The 25,343-nt window shown below is 50.0% G+C and overlaps 2 protein-coding genes across 4 annotated transcripts in view; both read right to left on the reverse strand.

Moving 5' to 3' along the window:
• Positions 1 to 1,770: 1,770 nt before the first annotated feature.
• On the reverse strand, positions 1,771 to 18,147 carry DNAJB12 (DnaJ heat shock protein family (Hsp40) member B12). The gene is made up of 8 exons (XM_056495594.1): positions 17,980 to 18,147; positions 14,129 to 14,303; positions 13,115 to 13,260; positions 10,257 to 10,439; positions 8,894 to 8,973; positions 8,207 to 8,316; positions 5,486 to 5,658; positions 1,771 to 4,687 (listed from the first exon to the last, which is right to left on the reverse strand). The coding sequence occupies exons 1-8, from the start codon at positions 18,110 to 18,112 to the stop codon at positions 4,569 to 4,571; spliced, it is 1,119 nt and encodes a 372-aa protein (XP_056351569.1). The 5' UTR covers positions 18,113 to 18,147; the 3' UTR covers positions 1,771 to 4,568.
• A 1,080-nt stretch (positions 18,148 to 19,227) lies between these two features.
• Positions 19,228 to 25,343, reverse strand: part of MICU1 (mitochondrial calcium uptake 1) — an 84,632-nt gene continuing 78,516 nt past the window's right edge. For all 3 annotated transcript variants that reach the window (XM_056495597.1, XM_056495596.1, XM_056495598.1), the window contains 2 exons: positions 20,851 to 20,940; positions 19,228 to 19,917 (listed from right to left, as the gene is read on the reverse strand). In XM_056495597.1, the coding sequence (XP_056351572.1) occupies positions 19,754 to 19,917; positions 20,851 to 20,940 (254 nt within the window). In that variant the 3' untranslated portion in view covers positions 19,228 to 19,753. The remainder of the gene's footprint in view (positions 19,918 to 20,850; positions 20,941 to 25,343) is intronic.

Here is a 25,343-nt window from a genome sequence, read left to right on the forward strand (position 1 = left end):
AAATTTTGGGGTCTGGAGCATTTCTCAAAGGATCACATGCTAGAGCATCCCCCCTCCAGGTGAGGGGCATCCCCTGTAGGGTCATCCAGCCCAAACCACCCCCAAAGACACTGAGAGGGGTGGAAAGGCAGCTCCAAAGCCCAAATTCCTTGCCCAGGGTAGCAGCACTGCCAGCAGCTCAGCTGCCAGTCCTGCTGAGGCATCCTGAGTCTGAATGGTATTTATAGCTCCAGAAATACATGGATTTTTAAATACTGAGCTCCCAAGGGGTGGCCCTGCTCTTGTGACCCCTGCTTGTCCCCCACCAGCCACTCTCAGGGAAGCTGAGGGGGCTCTGCATCCCATTTTTTAAAATGATCACACCAAGAAAACAAAAAGAAAACCCCACCAAAACTCCCAAAAAGCCAATGCAGAGCAATGGCACAGCCTCTGTCCTGGGGGTGTCCTGAGAACCTTCCACGTGGGACCACATGCTCCTGGACCAGCCCCAGTTATGAAGGTGAAACTTTGCTTTTATTTATAGCAAAATGTCCTCTCCATGGGAAATTTGGGGGAGTCTCAAGGTCCCTGGAGTTTGGCAGCTCCCTGGAAGGTGCAGAAGCTGTCAGTGAGGCTGGATCAAATGTCTCCCAGGACAGGGGGTGAGGCCAAGGGATATTTTGGGATCTGGGAAGAGCCAGTGGGGCTATTTGTGGCACCAGCATCAGCCCAGGGATCCCAGGTGCCAGCAAAGAGAGATTTTTTGGGGGCATCAGCAACAATAAGGCAAATGAGAATTTAAATCCCAGGATAACACGAAACCCTCCTGTTTTTGCTACCAAAAATAATGATGGGGGGAAAGGGGTCCCCTTGGCTGTCAGAGGAGGATGTTCCTGGAGCACCTGCCTGCCTTTGATCCCTCCCTGCCTTTGGCAGCTGCTCCAATTAAAAGCTTGGGCTAACGAGCTAATGGGCAGCTCAAACCTCCCACACCTTTGGTGAATGGGCAGGGACCAGCACACCCTGAAATTCAAGAGTGTCTCCCATTGCTCCAGGCTGGGAATGACCCAAAATGCAGCAAAACCACCCCAAAACTGGGCTGTGGATGTGCCCTGTGCTGGCAGGGCTGACTCACTGCCAGAGGGGAAATGGCAGGGACAGGATGTGACTCTTGGCCTCTGAGAGGGGGAAAAAAGGGAAAGGGGAGAAATTCCCACTCTTGCCCTCTGAGAGCAGGGGAAAAAAAGGGGAAATTCCCACCCAAAGCTTCCAGCACTTTGGTGCATGGGCTTGGGAAGGGAGGTGCCAGAGGGGTCCAGCCTGCCCCAGGGAGGGGGATGTGAGGAAAAGAGACCTATCCCAAATCCATCCCCAAGGCTTTGGGGCCAGCAGGAAGTGCTCTCAAGGCAGTGTCCCTGACTGGAACAAAGGCAGCCCCACCTGATGCCAAAGGCCACAATCCAAAGGACAGTGCTGCCAGGCTGGTGGCATGCTAGGATGAGAATAAGGAACCCCCAGAAGAGCTCAGCCAGAACATGTGGGGCTAATGGGATGGGAGGAAGAACCGGGAAATCCCAGTGGAATGAGTCTGAAGCAAGAGAGTCCTGCTGGGTGTTTGCTGTCACCTTGTCAGGACTCACATCCTCTCCATCCTCTCCCTGTCCTTCCCTCTGCCACCTCAGGGCAGGAGCAGAGCTCTCAGCCACTGGGATGGCAAACACCCCAAATTCCACCAAGGAGCTGCAAAAGCAGCTGGCTGGAGCAGGGATCCATAGGACACCAACACAGCCAGAGCTTTTCACATTATAAACATTTATTTATAGATGTACAATTGTATAATTAACTCTAAATTGAGAGATACAGCCTCTGTGAGCATCCACTGGGATCCACTCTCCCTCCTTATGATCCATGGATATCTACCAGGAAAAATAACCCAAAGGCTTTGGTGGGCAGGCTCCAGGCAGGGAATGGCACTGGGCAACACCTCCAGCTCCTTCTGGGAGCAGGATTTTGGTTTAACCCCGTCCCCATCATCCCTGTGCCTCTATTTCCAATCCTGAATTTCCACCCCAATTTCTTTTGAAGGTAGAGGAACCATGAAAAAAAAAAAAAAAAAAAAAAAAAAAAGGATAAAACCCCATAAAATCAGGTCCAAGCCATGGTGGCTGTGGGATAACAGGGCTTGCAGCCAAGGGGAGGCTGAGATTTCACAAAATAAATAAACAGCCAAGACAGAGCGCAGGGATTCCTAAGGACAACGGGATAAAACCACTTCTGCCAGCCCACCCAGGAGTTGCTCTGCTCCCAACTCACCCCCCTGACTGTGCCAGGGGATGATTTTCACTGGAAATGTCTTTAGACACGAATGAGCTGCAGAGCAGCAGAAGGAAAAAAAAAAAAATTAAAAAAAATCCAGTTTATTCCATGGGAGGTGGCTCTGCTCATGCTGGCTTTGCTTCCAAGAGATGGCTCCTCACCTGGAGCAGCCTCCCACTGGTCTTGCCCTTGGTGGGGCAGAGGGCAGAGCAGACACCCCTGATCTCCCCCAGCAGAATGCTTTGTTCCTTGTGGATTTGTGGCATTTTCCAGGTGTCCTCCAGGAAACACGAGCTGGGGTGTGAAGGCCAGGGCTGGGTGGGTGAGGACACGCACAAAACCTCCCAACAAAGGGCCAGGCTGATGGAAAGCCCTGATTAGCAGGCAGAATTCCAGCAGACTCGGCAGAAAAAGGGAGCTATGTGCACAAATGAAAACCAAAGACTGACGAGCAAAATCCATCCAGGACAATCCTTCAGCTGACCCCTGGCTCCTGCCGACGCTGCACATCCACACCACGCTCTCTGGGACCCCCTGCACTTCTGGGATTTTAGTTTTTCAGAACCCCAAGAGCAGGTGTATGGACATCCCCATCCATAGAATGTCCTCCTGTGAGCAAAGCACAGCAAGTGCACAGGGATTCCTGTTTCCCTGCTGTCCTGCTCCCCAAAACGGACAGAAACCAAAATAATTTAATCATCTAACCCCTGCATAGTTTAAAAGTATAACATATATACAGCTATAAATTAATGCTAAATAGATTATATTTTCTTTTCTTTCTCTTTAGTGTTTTCTTTTATCAACAAATTGTCCCACTTCTCTCTCCACTGGCGGCGGCGAAGGGTCCCCTCTGCTTCAGGACTTCTGCAGTTAGTTTGGGTTATTTTCCACTCTGGGTGTCTGCTCCAGGAGCTGTGGGATCCTTGTGGGATGCTGGGAGCACGCCAGCAGTGTTGGAAGAGGGGGGGAAGGAAGACTGAGAGCTGGATTTCCTGTCCCAAGCACCGCCTGTGATCGTCAGAGAGGGGCAGAGAGAAGAGAGAGGGGCAGTTGTGCGTTGCTAATTCTCCAATTCCATTTTTCAGGTAAGGTTTGATTCTTTTTAAATAGCAAAGTCTGTCACCTCGGCTGGGTGCACTTCCCCAAAAGTCTTCAGGCATTTCTGGGAACAAAAGCAGCAGCGGTGTCAGTCTCCTCTCTGGACAATCTGTGACTCCCCCTGCCTTCCCCACCCCACAGCAGCTTCTCCAGGCTCTTTCCAGACCACGGGTGCAGGGAGGGAATTAAAGAAAAGCAGGTAATTAACACCAGAAGAGGCACAGTCATCCAAATGAGAGAGCGGGCTGATCAAGATAAGAACGGATCCAAAACCAGGATACACCCAAAAAAAAAAAAAAAAAGCCCAAAGTGTCCCAGAGGATCTGCTTTAAAGGCCAAACTTTCAGATTGTCCAAACTGCAAATGAAGCAGCTCAGTCCTCAAGGAATCCCTGTGAGCTGGAATGGTGTCCACACAATGCCTGGGATAAGCTTCACCCAGGAGTTCTTCCATAGAAATCCTGTGTTCAGATAATTCTGGGGTAGTGGGATCTGCACATTTCACAGCCAGCCCAGCAGTACCTGGTAGGTGAAATCAGCCCAAAAATTTGTGCAGAAAAAGGACTCCAAACCCTGTGGCAATTTTTTTTCATTATTTTGGTGCAGTTCTCCCAGCACATCGGGTCTCACATGTGTTATTCAGGCTCTTCTTAGTCCAAGCTCTCCAAATCTTCCAGACCACCCCCACCAGCTGCTTTTCCTTTTGTTGCCAGTTTAACCCAGTAAGTTACTTCTACAACCTGCTGGGAACATTTGCTTTGTTCTCCTTGAATGGGAAGGCCATGGGAGGGGGGGAAAAGGAACATCTGTTGGATGGGACTCCATTCCCTGTCAGCACGTGCTGGGGATAACGGCTTTCCCAGCAAAACAGGCAACAAAACAACCAAAACCAAGAGTTCATTAAAGCGTGGGGGCTGGATGCCACAGCACAGAAAACAACTTCCAACCCCACCAAGGGGTGCTGCCCTGCTCCCAGAGGCCAGAGAAAACAGGGAGCCTGGAGAGAGCCGAGGGTGCCGACATGCAAAGGAAACCCAATCAATTCCTGATTTAACGAGGGAGCGCTGCTCGGAGGGGACCCTGCACCCCGAGGAGACTCCTGGAGGGCTGTGTCTCAATCAGGGATCTCAGTGATCAAAGCAATGTGCTTCCCTGCTCATACTTGGGCTGGGGCTATCAGTGCAGGGAGGCCTGGACGTCTGACAGTCTGCTGCAGCTGGGGGTGCCCATCTTCTGCGCCCGCTGGTACAGATCCGAGTCCCCGAAGTAGCGTGCCCGGTACAACAAGCCTTCCTCTGCAAAGGGAAAAGCCCAGAGTCAGGAATGCCCTCTGGAAAAGGCTCCCCCTGCCATGCCTGCTCCCCAGGAGGCACCTCCAGCTGCCCAAGGTGAAGCAAAGGATGAGGATGAGGAAATGCCCTGCGCCCTTCAGGACAGGATGGGCGTAAGAGCTGCTGACAGCTCATCCATCCTGGGAAAGGCCATGGGAACCCGTCTCCAGTCCCAGGAGGTGCATGGGCAGCCCACACAAAGGCTACCCCAGCAGGGCTCAGTGTGTTTGGATCCTAGCCCCTCCAGCATTCCAGTGCTGAAATTCTACCCCAGAGCCATGACCATCACAGCAGCCAGAGCACACAGGTTGCCCCTGGACTCGTTGCCTCCACCCCCATATTCCAGGATATTTGGCTGGATCATCTGCCTGGGCAGCCCCCACAGCCCTGGGACACATGACACCAAAGGCAGCAGACTTTGCAACGCTGCCCTAGACCAACTGAAATATTACACAGAGATCCCAGAGGTTCTACCTTCCCCCTCCACTGGAGATCAGAGGTATCCTGCTGACACGGCAGGGGAACCTCTGGGGCACAGCTCTTGTCTGACCAGTTCTGCAGCAGTGTTAAAAAGCAAAACAAAACAAAAAAAACCCTCCACATACCGGGCCTGTCATGAGGTCATAGACTGAAAAAAACAAAGCCAACAACACAGGAAATGCGCTGGCACTGTGTTAAAGTGTAACTTTAGCAGGACTCAGTCCCCAGTCAAAGAGCTTTCCAAGGCAGCCCATGGAGCAGCTCCTGGCCCCCAGCACTCACTCTGCTGCTTCTCTCTCCAGCAGTTATTCCGTAGGTTTGCAATGTAGTCGTCCTCCACGCTCCGCTCCACGTTCTTCAGGCTGGTGCCCGTGTATTCCTCAGCAAAGCTCTCGGACACGTAGTAGGGGACTTTCAAGTGCTCTGTGACCCTCTTGTGTGTGTGACCCACAGACCTGGTGCAGGGACAAGAGCACAGCAGTGTAGGACATGTTTCAAGGGCACAGCAAAGCCCCCAGCTCAGGGGATGTGATCCCAAATCCCTCACCCCTAAGCAGCCACCGGCTAGGAGGGTTGGAAGGGAGCTGCCAGGCCTCCAGCAAGGAGAGCAGAACTCTGAATACAGACATAGCTCCAAGACACATTGCCCAGGGCCTAATCCCACTTAAAATAAAATGTTCCCTGGAATTTTCATTAAATTATTAAATCTCTGATTTCTTCCATTTGCAAAATTGGACCAGCTCTGTGCTGCCTGCATCAGTCAGCACAGAAAGCACTTTCCAGAAGGAAATCTCTCCCTCCCCTGGCCCTGTGGATTTGCATTTCAGACAAAGCCCTGCTCTTGCTTCCCCTGACACCCCAGCAAATGGAGAGATCCTCCCTGGGGTGTGTGTGTGAGCTGTAACACAGGAGCTGGGCCCAAATGCTGGATTTGCCAGGAGCAGCTCCACCTGGAGACGTGCCCAAAGTTCCCTGTAATAAATACCAGCTGCTGCTGCTTGGAAAGCCAGCCTGATTCTTAAGGCAGGTATAAACATTAACTCATCCAGCTCACTCTTCAGTGTGTTATCAGAGTTTACAGGTGGGGTCCCAAGACTTCCTGCACATTTCACCAAAGCTCAGCACTGGTAACTGAATGGACTGAACAGGAGCACAGAGCTCTGCTGGGATTTCTCAAGGCAGAGGTGCAGCCTGGAAAAAGCCAAGCTCACTATTTTCCCTGTCAAGACAGAGCCCTGAGCTCTCCCAAATCCTCTCCTGGATAAATATGGGCTGCAGAGCATGCCCTCACAGGAGAAGGACTGGGAATGGCAGGGCTGCAGCAGCACACTGGGGTGTGAGGCATTAAAATCAGGGCACAAGAAACCTGTCACCTGCAGTCACACATACAATTATGTCAGGCCAATTCCAAGAGGTGTTACTGAACAGCAACAATCAGGCCCACAGCCAGCAGGAAGATCCCTTTTGGAAGAGATTTACAAAGGTAACAGTGGTTCTTTAGTGACAGCTTCACTGTGAAGAAGTGGCATTTAAACCTCTGGGTTCAAAGCTTCTGCTGCCCTGCTGGCTGAGCTCAGGCACAGCTTTCCCTTCACTGATCCAGCAGCTCCTCCTGCTGGCACTGCACTGCCTCATTCCAGCTCAAACACCCTGGCTGCTCAGGAAGGCTGTGGGAGGACTGGGTGAGCTCATCTGCCACCCTTGTCCAAATCCAGGCTTGGAAATCGTGTTGCTTGCTGCTACCTGAGCATGCAGAGACAGGGACAGCACAGGGAACAGGGAATGGGGCAGCAGAGGAACATCTGGGGCTCAGGGATGGCTTCCTCTGGCAGCTGGAAAGGCTGGAAGCAAATCCCTGCCCACTTAAATGCTGCCCTCCCTTCAGTGTCTTCTCATCCCACAAACTCTTCACCAGTATAAACCAAACTGGTGTCTAATGCCTGGTTTTACAGTGATAATACCAGCTGTGGAAATCACAGCTCAACATCCTTCAGCCTCTCAGAATAACCCTTAACTGTGCCAAAACCATCCCATCTTTTGGTCCCAAGCACCAATGTCACAGTCTTTCTTCTGAATCTGAAAGCAAAGCTGGGTTTTATAGCATTTAACATCACACCCCTGCCCTGGGATTGTTCAAGGCCAGGTTAGATGGGGCTTGGAGGAACCTGGTCTCATGGGAGGTGTCCATGGCAATGGCAGGGGGGTAAAACAAGATAATTTTAAGATCCCTTCCAATTAAAGCCTTCTGGGATTCTATAATCATTGGCAAACATTGCTACCTGTGAAAACAGGCAGGAACCCCAGGCTGCCCTCTCTAAATGCACATAAGGAACTCACACTGAACATGTATTAGGCTTTTGCCAAGAATGATGCAAGCAGACAGAAATCAAGCCTGTTTTCCCACTCTTTGTTAGCACTGCAAAGTGACTAAGGACACATTCCATTAGTCACCAGAGGGAGCAGATCAGGGCATTTCCACAGGATCTAGAACAGAGCAGTTCCACTTTCACATCCTCAATGGCCAAAGCTATTTCATGGCAAGATGAGAGCTCAGAATCAGGGGATTTCTCTGGGAGTGTCTTTTATTCCTTATCCTCTTCCTCTACTGCATTGTACCAAGACTTTCATGGAGAACATGGCTTTTGTTTTTCACACTCTAACTCTAGACCTCAGTTTGTTCCATATGGGATTTTGGTGCTGCCCTACAGCCTCCCCAGACTATTTAGTCTGTCCCCTTCCATGACAGACACAGCTGTGGGTATGGACTGCAGAAGGTGCCTGGCAAGGAACTGTCTCCATTAGGGAAGTGAGCACCCTACAACTTTCCCTGCCCAGCTTGAGAACCACAAAGACTTCACTGACAGCAGGAGCAATGGGGTCAGGAGATAAAGCAGAAAAGACAAAGAAAGCCAGGAAGAAGGGAGGCAAGATCCCTGTCCCCCACCCCCCTCCAGAGCCCACCCCCTCCCCATGTGGGTGAGTTTTAGGGGAATGGGTACTAACAGCCTGTGGCTCAAACTGTAGGGTGGGCTGGAGACCATCATCTGGCTGAGAGCAGACACGATGATCAGGATGAGGATGGGCATCAGCTGGACAAACAGCCCCAGGCCACCCTGAGGGAACAGAAACACACAGTGGAGTGCCACCCATACAGCTGGACAAGGATCCCAGGGCATCCCTCTCTTTCCCTCCCTCCCAGTGCTCCAACACTGCTTTTCACAGGGAGCAACCCAAAATCGCTGGGGGGAGCCCAGCAGCTCACAGGACAGTGTGACTTTGAAGGTCCAAACCCTCTGGCCCTTCTCTGGATGTGACAATGGGCAGAGGGAACTGCCAGGGGGAGCTTTGGGAGGGAATTCCAAAAGCCTCATGCCCACTGTTTGTTTTTCTAGAGCAAACTAGTGAGCAGGACTGGTTTATGGATAGCCTTTTCCCCCTTTTCCCCCTCTCCTGAGCTCCCTTCAGTTCCACCTTTAAGCTTGAGAAAAAAAATATTCAGGAAGTTCTTGGTTTTTTTTTTTAAATAAAATTGGCTCTGCCCAGACAACAGCCATAACCCTGACTCCAGCTTTCTGTTCAGGGGAGTGGCAACCAGCAGGACTGTTTCACAAGCCAGCCACAGGAACCAGCTCCCAGTGATGTGCTGGGAAAACCTCCAGGCTCCCAGATCCCAGTGTGTTTTCCACTCACATCCCCCTGGTGCTCTCGCCTGTCCTGCCTCTGGTGGTAGGTGTATCTCATCCTGCCATTGCTGTACACGTGAACGTTACCTGTAGGAAAAAAAAAAAAAAAAGGTGGAAACTCTTATTCCAAAGTCACAGTGTGGAGGGTGCTGCTGGCTGCCCAGGGAGGGACCACAAAATCCATGATTCATGTCACCTGCCTACAGGCTGGAACAGGAGTATTCCTAAGGTGGTTTGAGTGCAGAGTGGGCACAGAGATTACAGTTCTGTAAGATTTTGCAGGATCATATGAAAACTCAGCTTGGAAGTGACCTCAGGAGGTTCAACCCTCTGCTCAAAGCAGAGAACACCTTGCACAGGCCTTCTCTCTTCTGATGGAATAATTAAAACCAGTTACAACCAGAAATAATTCTGGTGTCTTTCCCACCCTGCAAACAAAGCTCTTCCATGTCTTGTTTTAAATGTCAAAGCTACAGCTGCAAAGGGAGTCAGGCTGAGAGAGCAGCCTCAGTTCTCTTGGGACAGTGAGGAAAGGGAAAAAGAGACTGAGCTAAAATAGCAACATGCTGTTTTTGCAGGAGTAGCTTAGTCTCTCTGCCAGGCAGAGCACGAAGCAAAAGGCTTCCAGATGCCTTTGAGTCACTGGGGTTGGGGTGCTATGCTTAGATTCCAGGCAGGAAAGAGCTAACAGAGTGAAATTTCTTAACTGAAACCACTTTTTTTTTTTTTTTTTTTTTTTAAGTTTGTCCACAAAGGTTCTCACTTCCAGTCAGATATGACTGGAACAAATACAAAGGAATCTTCCAAAATATCCTTTTCCTGACCTGGAATCTGTGCCTTTTGAGCAAGTAAAGTAAGAGATTCTTTCCTGCTCCCCAAGCCATGATAAGCACTGTGGACAGACAGGACATAGATTTATTTTTCAATTCACAAGGTGTAAATTATGCTGCAGAAATATTATTTTCTTTTTTTTTTATGGGACACGGGGGAGAAAAGGAAGTGACCACTTGGAGAACCTGTTCCAGCTGTGTGGCAGAGCAGACAGAAATCAAGAACAAGGCCCAGGTGTTACCAGAGTTTGCTCTGATAAGAAGATTTAAATTCCAAAAGCCTTCCTTAAAACAGGATTATTTTCACAACCACCCTTAAAACAAGTCACTTTTTGTTCTGGCAGCTGCTAGATGCTGCCAGCATGCAAACAACCACCTGAGGCTGGCAAGAAGTCCAGCTCTGATGGTTGCTGAGTCCTCCAAGGATGAACCATTTAGGAAACTCGAGGTGAAGCAGAACTCCCAACAAACCCCACCCACACCATTCCAACACCCAAAGGATGAGGCCCCACGCACGAAGGGAAGCTTGAAGGTGCTTACTGGAGGGAAAGCCACCCCCAAAGAACATGTTGAAGAGGTCCTCGGGGGAGATGTCGGCCTCGAAGCCGCGGTGGAAGTCGTGGCTGTGCCCGTGGCGGGTGGGGTTGAGCTTCTCATCCCCGAACTGGTCGTACTGCTTCCTCTTCTCCGGGTTGCTCAGCACGGCGTACGCGTTCCCGATGGCTGGGACACGGAAAAGGAGGGACAGTCAGCTCCTTTCTCCCACCCCCAGCCCTGCAAACTGCCAGCATTTGTCTTGCTCGTCCTACAAACCAAGAGATTCTTGCAACAGGTACCTGGCACGCGCCTCGGGCAAATCCAGACAGGAGGAAACCACACTCCTTAATTAATTCAAATGAAGAAGCTACAATATGACTTACAAGGATTTGGTGCATGTCCTCAGAGAAACCCTTCAGCTGTAGGCAGCTGGGTAGGGAAATACAATTTTAGTTGACAAAAGTGGCATTAAGAGCCTAAAACTAGAACTGTGAAGAACTTAAAATACAGGCTAAATCCTTGAAAGAGACTGTAAAACTTTCCATAAAAGCTACTAAGGAAACATTAGCCAGAAGTTGCATCCATCAGCTATGAGTTTCAGTTCTTCCAGATGCCACATTCAAGGTGCATAATTACAAGGACTGTTAACTAATGCCTGTGGGGCTGGAAATGTACTGGAACTAAATCCCTGCCAGGTCCCTCTCCTTCCAGCCTCAGGAGTTTGACCCCCTTCCCCAGAATGTCTGCCTGCCACCCTCCTATTTGTGTACTCACTTCTCCACACACTGCAGCTTTCCACTGCCCTCTGTACCAACCTGCTACAAGGACCCAAAAATGCCCATGGCAGTGCCTGCTGTGTGAAAGTCAGGGCAGAAGGGATGGAAAAGGGGGATAACGTGCCCTTTTGGAGGAGATCACCTCTAAGATTCAACATTTTCCCCATGGTCAGATGGAGGTGCAGTTTCTTCCTGGAGTGGAGATTTGGAGGACAGAGGATGTAATGCCAATACACTCCTTCTCCTTTTTGGTTATAATTAGTGCACCCAGAGCAAACATTTCTAGAGCCAGGCAGGGAAACTGGTGGACAAGGACTGACCCAGAATGTATCAACCACGCAGCTGGAAACAACAAGGGAAGCGACAAGAGTGGTTCAGGGTCTGTTCACTGACTTTGTGCTGACAAATCCCAAGAAATGCCTCATGTCAAAGCAGGATTTTAGCTCCAAGTAGCCAGGCTCAAGGTTTTTTCCAAGAGCAGACAGGTAGTGATGCAGATCTGCCAGGAGACAGCCTGCAGTCAGCTGGAACTGTAAAGTGAGACATGGGCTCAGCACAAGAAGCAGCACCTTATCAGCTGGGAAGGCGAACGCCAAGACTCCAGCTAATACATCAACTAAGGAAAAATTAACTCATATCCTCACAGCAGGGCACGTTTCTCCCTTCACCCCCTGGAAGCACACTGGTGGACTTCAGCTCAGCTCAGGGTTTGAAGGACAGGAAGCCATGGAGGCAAGGGCTGGAGGAGATAACCCGCAGTGGGGGATAAAGGGCACTTTGCTTAACGCTCCACTTCTGGCACGTAACTCCTGCCAAAGCCTTGGGCAAACATCATTATTCAAGATAACAGCTGAGGAAACCTGCCTTTGGCCACTGAGGGATCCAAGGATGAGCCCTGGAGAAGCAGCTCTGCTCAGGTAGAGCTGATACCTGTGTGCAGATGCCCTTTCATCTGACCCCCAACCAGCACAGGCTCTCCCAAGTAGCTGGGGGTCAGTCACTCTTTGCTAACATTTATCAGTGAAGGACTGAAGTCTTAAAAGGCTTGAACAAACCTTACCTAAGACTTTTACTGCTGAATTTGCGTCTGTGAGCTCATCTGAATACTGTACTGGTACACTCACATCAGGCAGCCCTGCTCCCTGCTCCAGGAAAGGTCTCATGCACTTCACTCCCAAATTCAGGCTCCTTTGGGGTGGAAGGTGCCTTAAAGACCCTCTCATTCCACCCCCTGCCATAGAGCTTCCAATTTCCCAGGTTGCTCAAAGCCCTGTCCAACTTGGCCTAGAAAACTTCTAGGGATGGGGCAGACACAGCTTCTCTGGGCAGCCTGTGCCAGGGCCTCAGCACTGTCTTGAGTAATGAATTTCTTTCTAAAAAGTGGCCAGAATCAGACTATTTAAAAGGCTTCCAAACCAGTCCTTAAGACTGGCACCAAGGAGCTCTGTGTTTAGCTTAATGATAATAATCAATCTTCCACAGCTTGCAAGGGAAAATGGGATTACATGTTCCAAGCAATAGCATCTCTCTTGGAAAATTACTCCAATTTTAAGGTATATTATTACCCAGGAAACATCCCTGCTGTATTTATAGAAAGGCTCTGAGAATTGGGCTCTGCAGCAGAACTAGAGCTCCTTTTCTGAGCTCTGGCTGGGCTCACTTGTATGGCTGCTGCAGTTTCACCCTGGAAACTTCCACTTGGGATTTCTATCCACCAATTCCATCCACGAACGGTCGGGTTGTTCCTGGGATGTTTCTGCACAAGTTAACTGGGTTAATCCTGACAGAATTCCCTCCTGAGCAGAGAGGCAGGAGGTTGGAGCAACACACAGGGAAGGGCTGCTGGCAGAAAGAGAAGGAAGCTTCTCCTTATCCAACCAAGAGGTGAATCCTACCCGTGCCAACCTGTGTTTATTGTTTTAAGCTCATACTTTGGTCATGACATAACCAGCTCTGAATGGGGGCAACTTATCAAAGAGCAGCTTTATTTCACTCTGCCTGACTCATGGGGTTGTTTTTGAGGGTTCTGATGAGCCCAGCTCAGTGAGAGTTGGGGGCAAACCACAAATCTGGAGCTGGCTTTACCTTTGAAGGCCTCTGTGGCCCCTGGAGCGTGGTTCTTGTCCGGGTGGAACTTCAGGGCCAGCTTCCTGTAGGCCTTTTTCAGATCCTCATCAGAAGCTTCTCTGTTGACTCCCAGAATTTCATAGTAATCTTTGCACTGCTTTACCCTGCCAAGGGGAGAGAGGAGCAAACAGGGACACTGAGTTCCAGGAGTGAAAACCTCCTTGTCTCGAGTACTTGTCAGCTCTGAGGCTTTTCAGGCAGCACAGTTTCCATGGATGTTGCTCAGGGATCTCTGGATTACTCAGAGGGTGACCCAGTTGTTTTCACAGACTCACTCTGGCTGTGCCAGCAGGACCAGCACAGAACAAGTCAGGCCAGTGGAGGTGGAAGGGCCTCTCCTCAGACCCACACAGGAATGTGATTGGCAAATAAACTTCACATGTTCACGTGCTGGAGGCTGTTTGGGAAGGACTACAGCACCTGAAGGATATTGGCCTTTCCCCCATCACTCTCTCCTCAGCTAATTCCCAGATCTAAAACTTGTATCAGCTGAATTCCAGAGAAAGAAACAGGGAGCAGCCCAGGGTGTGCAGCCCAGTTCTTCCTGGGCACACTCAGCCCAGCCAAGGCATCTGCTTCTCATGTGATGAGACAGAACCCAGCAGGCTGGGTTTCTAGAGAAGTGGATGACATAACAAACATTCCTGCAAGCCCCTTGGAGTGGTTCTTGCACAATTCAGGCCGTGCCCATAACCTTAAACAAAGTTTACCAAGTGACTGCATCTGCAGTCCTTCAGCTTCTACGATGGGCAAAAGGGAGAAAGGAACAAAGGGAAACCTGAAAAACAGGGTTTGGGAAATGAGAGACTCAACCCAGCTGCCTACCAGGGCTGCTGGAGCTATAAATCCTCCTGGACATATTTTTAACACTATTCCATGTGGTTCAAAGCTAAAATCTCTAAAATACTGTGAAAAGCACGTGAGCACCAGGTGAGAAAGTCAAACAAGTGCCCCTGAGAGCTGAGCACAAACCTCTTCACTGCATCCAGCTGGTCCTGAGTGTAGCCCTTGGGGGCCTCCCCCCCAGCCTCTCCATTGGCTGATGGGAAATCTCCACTCATTTTCCTGAACTGAGGGTTTGTGGGTTCCTTGGACTGGGACTGGCCATTGGCTGGTTGCTCGTTCTTGTTGAGTGACTCAAGCAGAACTGAAAGGAGAGAAACAAAAACATAGAGAAGAATGCACCAAGCTCAACCTGCCCTTCCAGCTCTCCCATGAAGACTCCTCTTCATCTCTGCCATCCTTCCCCAGGAAGACCCTTGCCTTTCCTCCCATGTAATCTTGCAGGTCCTGTTGTTTCTCACCCAGGTGTGAGGGCTACTCATGAAGATATTCTGAGTCTCCCAAAACACACAACCTCCATAAAAACCCTAGGATCACCCAGACAGACAGTCCATCCACACCAGATCAGCAAAGCAGTGTATCCCTGTCCTTTTTTCCCTTCTATCTCTCCTCAACAGCAAAGCATGTCCAAATTTGTCCTCTGGCACGTTCTAAAGTGTATTTTCTTCTTTATCTCCTGCCTTTGAGAGCCTACTGTGCTGGGGAAGCAATGTAATGATGCCATATCTTTAGAGAGCTCAGAAAATAATTCTGTGGGCTGCCAATCCCACGGGGACACTCCCCTTCTGGGGACAGAGCTGCAGCACTGCTGGCTGCCAGCTCTTCACACGACTCACACGGGTGCTTTGTTCTCCAGTCACTACAGCAGCTGTGAAATCACCTTCTTCTCAGTTACTGCTGTGTATAAATCCACCTTCCCTCTTCTCTTCCTCCTTGCAAGGCTCAGGCACTGTCTTCCAACCTTTCCAGCCAAGAGGGGACAAACATCCAGGCCTGGCCTAACCACCCAGGTGAAACAAAGGAGGGAGGCTCCAAGCATCTTTCCATCATGCATTTCCCTGGCAGCTGCACAGCACCACCTTTTAAAACTGCTTTTTAAACCAAGCATCAGACTGATTTCTTCACCCCCTTAAAAAGAACAGGCACACATGCTACAGTGAAACCCAGCCAAGGATATTTACACAGGCCCCAGTATCCTGAGCTTGCAGTCCTTCACCCAGACCCCAGAAGTGGGAAGGACGTTCCACCTCCTCCCACGGATTGCACACCACAGACCTTGCACTACGGGGTATCACCTTCTTTAGGCAAGTGCAAACAACACTTGCAGGCCAAGAGATGAGCCAAGATATCCTATCTGGCCCCAGCACTTGGAGGGGGCAGAAAAATCCACTCACTAATCCAAAAGTCAATACAGGATGAGGGATGAAAAGGACAGTGGGCTAAGGAGCAGTAACTCACTGGATGAGCTTTTGGGGCTTGGGGGCTTCACAAATTTAAAAATAATTTATTTTAGGAAAATAAACCCTTCCCTCCCTCATACTCCCAATGCTTCAGTGCTCACTGAATTATAGTCTTCAGTTTTGCTCCTTCCAAACCTGGAAAGATCTGCCAGGTGATTTTAAATTTCACCTCATGAGGCTGTTCCCCCACCCACCCACCTTCCTGCTGCTTTGAGTTTAGTTCCCTACAGCTTACCAGGAGATTTTGATCCCAGAACAGTTTGGGTTGGAAGAGATCTCAAAGCCCATCCAGCTTCACCTCTTGCCATGGGCAGTGACACCTTCCACTATCCCAGGCTGCTCCAAGTCCCAAAGTCCAGCCTGGCCTTGGACACTGCCAGGGATCCAGGGGCAGCCACAGCTGCTCTGGGCACCCTGTGCCAGGCCTCCTCACCCTCCCAGGGAAGGATTTCTTCCCAATATCCCATCTATCCCTGCCCTCTGGCAGTGGGAAACCACTGCCTCTGTCCAATTCCTGGTGAAATTCTTCTCAAATTTTCTTGAAGCCCCTTCAGACCCTGGAAGGAGCTGTGAGGTCTCCACACAGCCTTCTTTTCTCCATAAGCAGCCCCAGCTCTCCCAGCCTGGCTCCATAAGGGAGGTGCTCCAGTCCCCTCAGCAACTCCATGGCCTCCTCTGGGCTCTCTCCAGCAGCTCCAGGTCCCTCCTGTGCTGGGGCAGCTCTGCAGGTGGGGTCTCACCTGAGTGGGGCAGAGAGGCAGAATCCCCCCCTTCCCCTGCTGCCCAAAGTGCATTTCCCAAACCCAAGCACAGAAACCCACAGATGGCCACAGGTCAGTCCCATTTTGCTCTACAGCCCCAAACCTGTTGCTTTTTGCATCCTCTGTGCAGCCCCAGCACTTCTCCTCCCTTATTAGCCAATATTTGCTGATTCTGATACATTTTTCCCCAACTCCCACTTAAAGATGACCAGTGTGTGACTGTGCCTCTGCCAACGTGCCCTGACCCAGGAGATTTTTGCTGCAATCCCCTTGCAAAACCCTTCCCTGATCCCAAAAAGCCCAGCCAGGGTCAGAGTTTGCTCTGAGCACGTTGCTGAGTATTGCCAAACTAAGTCCTGGGAAAGAGATTTCCCAGGAGCTGCTCAGAGACTCAGTGACCACTGTGGGATCTCTGGCAGCATTTCCCAACTCCAGAGCCAGCAGGAGATGGAGCAAAGGGTCCTTGGATGGGAATCTTGTCACAAATTAGCAGGTTGTGTTTAACATTAACCCACCCTGGCCTCTGCCTTCTTCCAAACGTCACTTTTCCTACCCAGTAATTTCACCAAAGGATAAATTCTGGAGAGAAGGGAGGAGAGGAAAACCACATCACCCCACACACATGACATGCTGTGTTTGAGGGAGAGGGAAGAGGCCTGGTGCAACCAAAAAGAGGATTACAGGAAGCCTTGGGACAAACAAGCTGCAAAGCTCAGCCACAGGATCCAAACTCAGACGAGGTCACAACAAAAAAAAACCCCAAAATTTAAATCTACAGACGTTTGCATAATATTCTGCAATGTAAGAACATGCAGGGAAAGAATTGTGTTTGGCTGCTTTCACAAACCACTTCCCATATTAATTAAAGCTTTCAGGAAATTACGAAAACGAGCACAAATCTGGCAGAAAAGTCTTCAAGGAGGATTATTTTGTTACTCATGTGAGAGTGTGAGCTCAGCCACGGCCTGGCTGCCTGCAAGCAGTGACATAACTGCTTGCAACATAATTGCTGGAGGAGGAACAGGAGAGGGAGAGGAGGAATACGATGAGAACAGGAAGAGGAGAGGAGGAGGAAAGGAGGAAGGATGAGGAGGAGAGGACGAATAAGAGGAAGAGGAGGAGGAAGAATATGAGGGGGAATGCAGGAACAGGGAGGAGAGGAATAGGAGAGGGAGGGGAGGAGAAAAACAGGAAGAGGAGAGGAACGAGAGAAGGAAAGGAACAGAAGGAGGAGAGGGACAGAAACAAGAGGAAAAAAATAGCAATAGGAGAGGAAGAGAAGGAATAGGAAAGGAGAAATATAAGGAGGAGAAGAAGAGGAGGAATGGGAGAAGGAGTGTAATAGGAAAAGAGGAATAGGAAAGCGGGAGCAGAAGGGCGTTTCGCAGTCCCCCGAGAACTTGCCGAGCTCTTCCCTCCCCTCAGCGCTGCCCCACCAGCAGCGGGTGTCGTGCCAGCGGCTCAGGGGTCCCACAGCAGCGCGGAGCCGCTCCCCCTCTCCTTTCCGGCCCTTCCTCAGTGGGAGCCCCCGTTAAATAGCCGATCCCAGCCCATCGGAACCGGGTCCCAGGCGGTACCCGGCCTCAGCAGAGACCCGGTCCCGCAGCCCGGCACCGCCGGGACCCCCGCGGAACTCGCTTTCCCGGCGTGCCCCGCGCGCACTGCGCAGGCGCGCTGAGGGTGAGAGGTCAGGCCCGGCGGCAGCCGCGCAGGCCGCGCTGCCCCGGGCCTCCCGCCGCGCCCCCGGCCCGGCGCTCACCGCGGACCCGCTGCGAGGGGTACAAGCGCTGCGCCTTCTCCAGGAAGCGGCGGGCCTTGTCGGGCTGGTTGGCCTTGGCGGCGGCCAGCGCGATACTAATGCACCGCTCCGCCTCGTCCCGGTTCGACTCCATGGCGGCGGCGGCCGGGCGGGGGGGGCGGAGAGGCGGGGCCGGGCGCGGATCGATGACGTCACAGAACCCTGCCCTCAGGCGGGCGGGGCCGGCGGAGGATTTTTGGGGATTTTGGGGGAGACGAGCCTTGGGCGGCTCCAGCCGGCCCCTCAACAGGGGGTACCCCGGATCCTGCTCTCGGACGGGAAGGATTAACCCTTTCAGGAATTCTCTCCCATTCGAGTTTCCTGCCTTTGAAACAGGTGCTGGCTGCGGGGACTTCAACAACCTTTATTCCAAACGAGAGAATTCAGAGACAGGTGACATATCCCTGGCAGGAGGGAGGGAAGGACAGCTGCAGCCGGGAAGGGCCAAAGCTGCACTCCCACTTGGTATTTGGGGTGTGATGTGTGGGACAGCACGGGCACCCACACCCAAAGCAGCCCAAGGAGCAGGGTCTGGCTGGGAAATGAGGGAGCAGAGGAAGATGAGTGATCAGGATCAATATCCCTGTATGAACCAAGGAATTCCAGGATGGTTTGGGTGGGAAGGGAGCTTAAAGCTCATCTGGTCCCACCTCCTGCTCACCATCCCAGGGTGCTCCAAGTCCTGTCCAGCCTGGCCTTGGACACTTGCAGGGATCCAGGGGCAGCCACAGCTTCTCTGGGCACCCTGTACCAGAGCTTCCCCATCCTCCCAGGGAAGGATTCCTTCCCAATATCCCATCTATCCCTGCCTTCTGGCAGTGGGGAGCCATTCCCCATGTCCTGGCACTTGAGGCTCATGTCAGTATTCCCTCTCCATGATTTTTGTCATCTCCTTCGGGCACTGGAAGGCCACAGTGAGGTCACCCTGGAGTTTCCCTCCAGGCTGAGCAATCCCAGCTCTCCCAGCCTTTCCTCACAGCACAGCTGCTCCATCCCTCTGATCATCTTGGTGGCTTTGTCTAGACTCTCTCCAGCAGTTCCATGTCCTTCCTGTGCTGGGGAAGTAAAGTATTCCAGGAGTGATTTATCCCCTTTGTCTTTCCAGCTCTGGAAAGTCACGTGGTTCCCCCTCCCCAAAACACCCCATCTTCAGTGCCTCAGCCCCAGCCCTGGGGGAGGATCTGGAGCAATGCAGAGACAGAGCCAGGCTGCTGTGAGCAACAACTTTACATGGTATTTTACAGAGAACAGCACCCAGGAAACAACTTCTGTCAGCCCCTTCCTGGTACAATTCCCCATGGAGAGGGCTCTCCATTTAGGAAATCAGTCAGGGAGCTCCTGCAGCAGGATGCTTGTGCAAGGCAGGAAGGGCAGGAGAGCCAGTTGCTCCACTACTGCTGCCCTTCTGCAGCTTTTGGCTGGCTGAATCCTGGTCTGGGATGCAGGAAATCCAGGAATTGCCCAGCTTTTCTGAGGAGCAGTCTGAGAATCAAAATAAACTCCATGCCATCTTTTCATAGCATTAATTAAATAAAGGTGATTTGGGGTCCAGCTCTCAACCAGGGCAGAGGTGGTGGCAGTAAAAGTCCTTTCCTTGTTCCTGAGAGAGGAATATTACGGAGCCAGCAGCAAGCAAATACAGGTGTGGATTTCTAATTTGGCTTGACCCCTCTTGTTTCAGCCAGCCTGGGCTCTCCAGAGCTGATCCAGGGAATGGGGGTGCTCCTTCCCCCTGCTACTGCTGCTTGGGAGCTGTGAAGTCCCACGCTGTCTCCTGGGCACACTTCCACATGGCCCTCATGAGCCGTGTGAAGCCCATGTCCTTGGGCTTCTCCAGGCCTCGCATCAGCCGCTGCTTCATGATGGCAACAAACTCCTTGTTGCTCAGCTCCCCATTCCCTGCAAAAAGGAGGAAAAGTATCAGAGACCCTCCACCAGCCTCTGTGAAATTATACACTCCATGAGTGTCCTTTGCTGCAGAAACTGAGACCACATTTGGCTCCCACCTCCCAATATATCCTGCTGAGCGAGGGTTCCCGAGCCACAGAGTTTAAATCCCAACCCTATGGATGCTTGCAGGAGGCAGAAAAGCAAATGCAAACCAAATGTCTGTGTCTTCCCAGAAAACACTGCTTGAAGGAAATTATGGGTGCACAAATTTTTCTAATGGAGTAGAAGGGAAGATTTGTTGATCTGATGAATGAGGTTATGGAGAATGCAGTCACTGGGTACCAAAATTCCAGCAAACTATCAAGGGGTGAGCAAAATTCCCTCCAATACTGCAGGCTTTTAATGTCTGTAAACACTGATGGAGTGAAAACAACAAAATATTAATAAAAAGGTCTGTGCCTGTTTTTCTACTTGGTTTCTTTCTTGGGGGGCTCCTCTGGCAACCAGTCTTTCTCCCCAAAGATTTGCTATAAAAATACTTAGGAGATTTTCCTCTGAGAGAAGGCAAATGGAATATTTGGATACACTTCAGCTCACTCCAATCTCCAGCCTGATCATCTGGCCTGAAGATTGTATTAGAACAGTGGTACTGAAGCACAGAGGAAAATAAAACAGGAGATGTGACCTTAGAAAGGCACAAAGCCCCAGACCAACAAATTTCCAACAGTTTCCACACTGGAGCCCAACAAATTGACAGCAGATCAAAGTGTGCACACCAAAGCCCCAAGATCCACATCTCACAGAGTGGGAACCACCTTCCCAAAAGGGCAGGGGGATCACCCCAGATCCATGGACGAGGAGCATGGCCAGAAGAGCCCTTTTCCCTTGGATTTCCTGCCCTGGGCTAACTCTCCTTCCTGGCTGAGGTTTGGGGTCGCTCACCGTCGCAGTCGAAGAGCGCGAACACCACGTCGCACACGTGGTCCGAGAGCTCCACCTTGGCCACTGTCCTGGCCACCTGCTGCATGGTCACTGCAACACAGGGAGGGCACAGGGTCACACAGGGCTCAGGATGTGCCAGTGCAGCAGGAGACTCCTGCTCTTCTGTGGAAAACAGCCTTTGTGTCTTCAGAGGGGCCTGGAATAAGCTTGGTCAATGAGGCAGCTCCTTCTGACCGCATTCCAAGGATGATACTCTATCAAGCAACTATCCCAGCTGGGAATTCCAAAAACTGCTTGTCCTGTTGCAACCCAGTCATTGCAGAATGAACCCACCCACCCTCCTGCAGGGAGCAGACCAGATTAACCTTGCAATAAAATAAAGACTTGTAAGGAATTATTTCCCTTTTCTCTAGCAGCAGAGAAGCAAGCAGGAGTTTTATTCCCACCTTTAGAAAAGGGCAATCCATGCAGCTATCAATCTGGCAGGGTTAGGCAGTTGATTTTGCTGCACAAATGGGGAAAAAAAAAAAAAAGCCCCCTCACTAGGCTGGTGTGAGTGTATTTAAAGTTCAATTGCTTCCCTACAAAGCCTGACCCAAGGAAATGCCATCCACAGCAACTGGGATCAATGTTTAGCTGTGGAGTAAGGGAAAAGAGGGAAGTGGTGCATCACAAAACCAGGCTGAAACCACAAACAACTTCTGCTTTCCTCCACAGCATCCTTATGGGTTTCTGCACCCCCAGTCCTTCAGGAATTTTAGAGAGTTAAATGTGTCAGGAAGGAAAAAATAATCATCCAATATGTACCCTAAAAGGATTAATTACAAACTGCATAAAATATTTCTAAGAGGATTTTTTTTTCATTAATGTTTACATTATTGGTACCTTCCACCCTGTTTCTATTCCCCTGAGTGAAATCTGGGGTTTTGTGAGAGGAATTCACAGCCACCATCAGGTCCTTTTCCCCATAAAACCTCTCCTTTTACTAAATAATGCAGGACAAAATTGAAACGACACATTGTATATATGTAAAATATATATAATCTCAAGCAGGACCTTGCTTTTAAAAACTTATTCTTTTTGAGTGAAATTGCTTTTCTCCATGAGTGAGAAATGTAAAACTTCTCTCAAGATGCTCCTTTGATACCATCTTCTCCTCCTGGTGCCCTAGGTGCCCTATGGCTGTAGATTAACATGTAAAATAAAAGTCAGATTGATTTCCTACATCACAGAATTCCAGAAGGGTTTGGGTTGGAAGAGGTCTCAGAGCTCATCCAGTGCCACTCTCTGCCATGGGCAGGGACACCTTCCACTGTCCCAGGCTGCTCCAAGCCCCATCCAGCCTGGCCTTGGACATTGCCAGGGATCCACAGCTTCTCTGGGCACTCTGTGCCAGGGCCTGCCCACCCTCCTAGGGAATAATTTCTCCCTAACATCAAATCTAAATCTCCCCTTTCAGTTTAAAACCATTGCCCCTTGTCCTAATTCCTTTAATTCTAAGTCATGTTTTTCTGCTGAGATTTTACCTGCTCCTTCCATCTCTGCAGGGAGTCTCCTGTTCCCTCCCCTCCTGTTTATTTTTCACAGCCACAGTTTTCCCAGCTGGAACTTGTACTCATGGCCACCAGTTCCTGCTTCCTCTCTTATTAATCCAACTGCACAAGTGTCAGCTCCATCCCATAATTCTTTCCTAATGACAAAATGACTTCATAGGGGCTGCACGACTGTGCTGTGCTGGTTTTTAAGGAATCAAAAGGAAGAGGGAAACCATCTCCACTTTCCACTTCCACACACTCTCCAGACCACAAGGTAACTCAGGGAAGCAAATAAAATTGAGTAAACCTGCTGGAATGATTTCTTTACCATTTCACAAAATTAAATAGATGCTGCCTGGGGAACATCTCTTAAAGCCTGTCCAGGTTTAGGATTCTGGGATAGAAATTCTCCTGGATTTCATACCATCAAAAATGAATTCCACATTTCTATCTTGAAAAGCTTCTAAAATTTCCTGCATTGCTATCTCCCACTGGTTCCTTTAATGAGTTATTTTATGCAAGTTTAGTGTCTGACAGAGTTATCCTTTTTTTCCACTCTGATTCCCAGAACTGCACCGTGAGCCATGCCTCACTGAGTGCCTGCAAACGAGGCTTTGCTCCAGGAGACAGCCTCTCCAGATGGCAAACTTCACTTCTCCCCTCACACTTGAGATTAATCACACATGTGGCCAAAAGAATGGACAGCTGGGCTGCTGCCTTTGTTTTCCAAATGGCACTGGGGGTGATGGGAGCACAGCTCCCTGCCCTGGACCATTCCAGGATGGAAAGGCAGGACATGTGTGCTGTGGGCTCCCAGAAATCAGCCTCATGTTGATGCCCACGTTTCATTTCAAGGCTCCCAGTTGGAAATGCTGGATGCTATCACTGGCACTATGGCCACCAAAATCTATTTTACTTTTCACAAACCATTTGCATGAGTAGGTGCTGGATCACCCATCCAGGAAGGAGCTGGATAAGCCTTGTGCAATGCTGTGTGCATAGCACACACATTTTCCTTTGTCTCCTCAAACCGTGAGGCTGCAGCCCTGCAGCTCAGCAGAAGCTGTTCTGACATCAAAGGGAGCATGACAGAAAGTCAGGGAGATCAGGGAGAAAAAAGCAGAGCTCCCAGACCAAAGGAAGAGCCAATCCTGTTTGTGCAATACCCACAGCCAGAAACGTGGAAAGAAAGGAGGTTCCTTGGAGATATGCCAAACCTGACTGCAGGTGGCACAGGGGGAGCAGCTGCAGGGATCCTGTTGGATATGAGGGTCTGCAGAGAACCCTCACAAGTCCTCCCCTCCCAACTACCAGCACTGCCATTATTCCAGAGGAGCAATCTGAGCTGTGCTTCCAGGGGGGCTGACTTCTTCCATCCATCTCCAAAGCAGAGGAAAGCAGGCAGCAATTCCATGACTACATTCCAGCATTCCAGCTCACCTCTGCCTCCTTCCCCATTCCCTGTCCACTCTGCAGCTGTTTCCAGCAGCATCATTCAAATAAAATGATTTTCCAGGAACCTCCCTGAGGCTCCAGCCCTGCTCCAAGCCACGGATCAGCAGTGGGCTCAGCTGTCTCCTCGTGCTTTGGCCCATGCATGCCTTGTCCTAAACCCCAAAGGAGTTATCCCACACCAGCAGAAGGGCTGCTTGGAAAGCCTGGCTGCACACAGTGCCAGAAAAAGTGCAATTCACACCCTCCTAAAAGGGGAGTAAGTTCCAAATTCAGTTCATGTCCTGCTTCCAGCTATGAGTCCAGGCTGGAGAAGTCTTCCTCGTGATTTAGGAGAATGACAGCTATTATGTTGCTGGGCAAATGAAAGATGGGCAAACAAATAATCTGGGTGTTTATAAATGGGTCATTAAAATACAGGTTTATGATCCTTTTTAAAAGAAGATGTGACTTCAATTCAGCACAGAATACAGGCTGTCAAGCTCTGGCTGTTTGGTACCAGCCATTTTTCCCCCTCTGAAATTTTAAACAGCATTTCTAAAATCATAATAATGTTTAATGCATTGTTAGCAGCAAGTTATTACACAAATTATTACACTCTTCCTAATTCCTATCCCAGTGTAATTTTTACATTTGTTAGTTTGTAACCAGCAACCCTGTCAAAGCTTCACTTTTGGGAGGGCACACCCCATTTATGGTTTATTTGACTTAAATCTGATTTCTGCCCAAGGAAGGTTTCCTTATCCCAGCCCAACACTCCCAGCTCAGTGAGCACGAGCTCATTAATGGCCCATAATTAAACAGCAATCACACTGATTTACCAACTGCACACAGACCTAAATTCTGCAAAAATGTATATTCCACGACAGGATAAATGCTAATTTCCCGCAGGCACTGAGTAAATTTGATTTGCTGGGCTATTACCTCCTCTGGGATGCTGCAGAAAGGGCTCAGAGCAGCAGCAGCACACCCAGACTTTGTATTTTACTTTTAAATGAAAGAAAATCCTGTCAGGTTCTTTTAAGTCTTAAGGTAATGATGATCTAAACCAAAGAGTACAGATGATTCCCCCTAAAAAAATTTAAGATGAGAAGGGCTGCTAACATATACAAGAAGAGATGTGACACACTGGTTACCCTCTGTAATTCCACTGCCCCAAAAACTATTAATGCCTTAATATTCCCACAAGAGAAGCAGCTGGAATAGCTGACTTCCAAAATGTTTAATTCTGCAGCTGCCTAAAGAAATCAGCTTTAACTTTGTGGTAGACAAGAGTTTCCACTTAGCCTAAAAATCTCTTAATGAGTTTGCCATGTCTTTTTTATATTCTCAATGTGTTAAAAAAAAAATCCCCCTTAAAAAAACCCTAAAGACCAAAGCACCCACTTGTGAACAGATCCTGGCAGCAGAGTGGGACTTTGGTTTGAAACATATTTTGGGAGTTTTTTGCCTTTTTTTTTTTTTTTTTCCTACATGAGTGTGTTAGATCTAAGAACATACCTGAGC

The sequence above is a fragment of the Oenanthe melanoleuca genome, chromosome 6 (genome assembly GCF_029582105.1).
Source record: "Oenanthe melanoleuca isolate GR-GAL-2019-014 chromosome 6, OMel1.0, whole genome shotgun sequence".
Classification (NCBI taxonomy): Eukaryota; Metazoa; Chordata; class Aves; order Passeriformes; family Muscicapidae; genus Oenanthe; species Oenanthe melanoleuca.

Coding starts and splice junctions, on each gene's coding strand:
- DNAJB12 (XM_056495594.1), bottom strand. CDS start 18,112: ATGGAGTCGAACCGGGACGAGGCGGAGCGGTGCATTAGTATCGCGCTG. Junction 8,974..10,256: donor TGGGGGTGGCTTTCCCTCCA/GTAAGCACCTTC, acceptor TTTTTCCTACAG/GTAACGTTCACGTGTACAGC. Junction 5,659..8,206: donor TACAGTTTGAGCCACAGGCT/GTTAGTACCCAT, acceptor TCCCTGCACCAG/GTCTGTGGGTCACACACACA.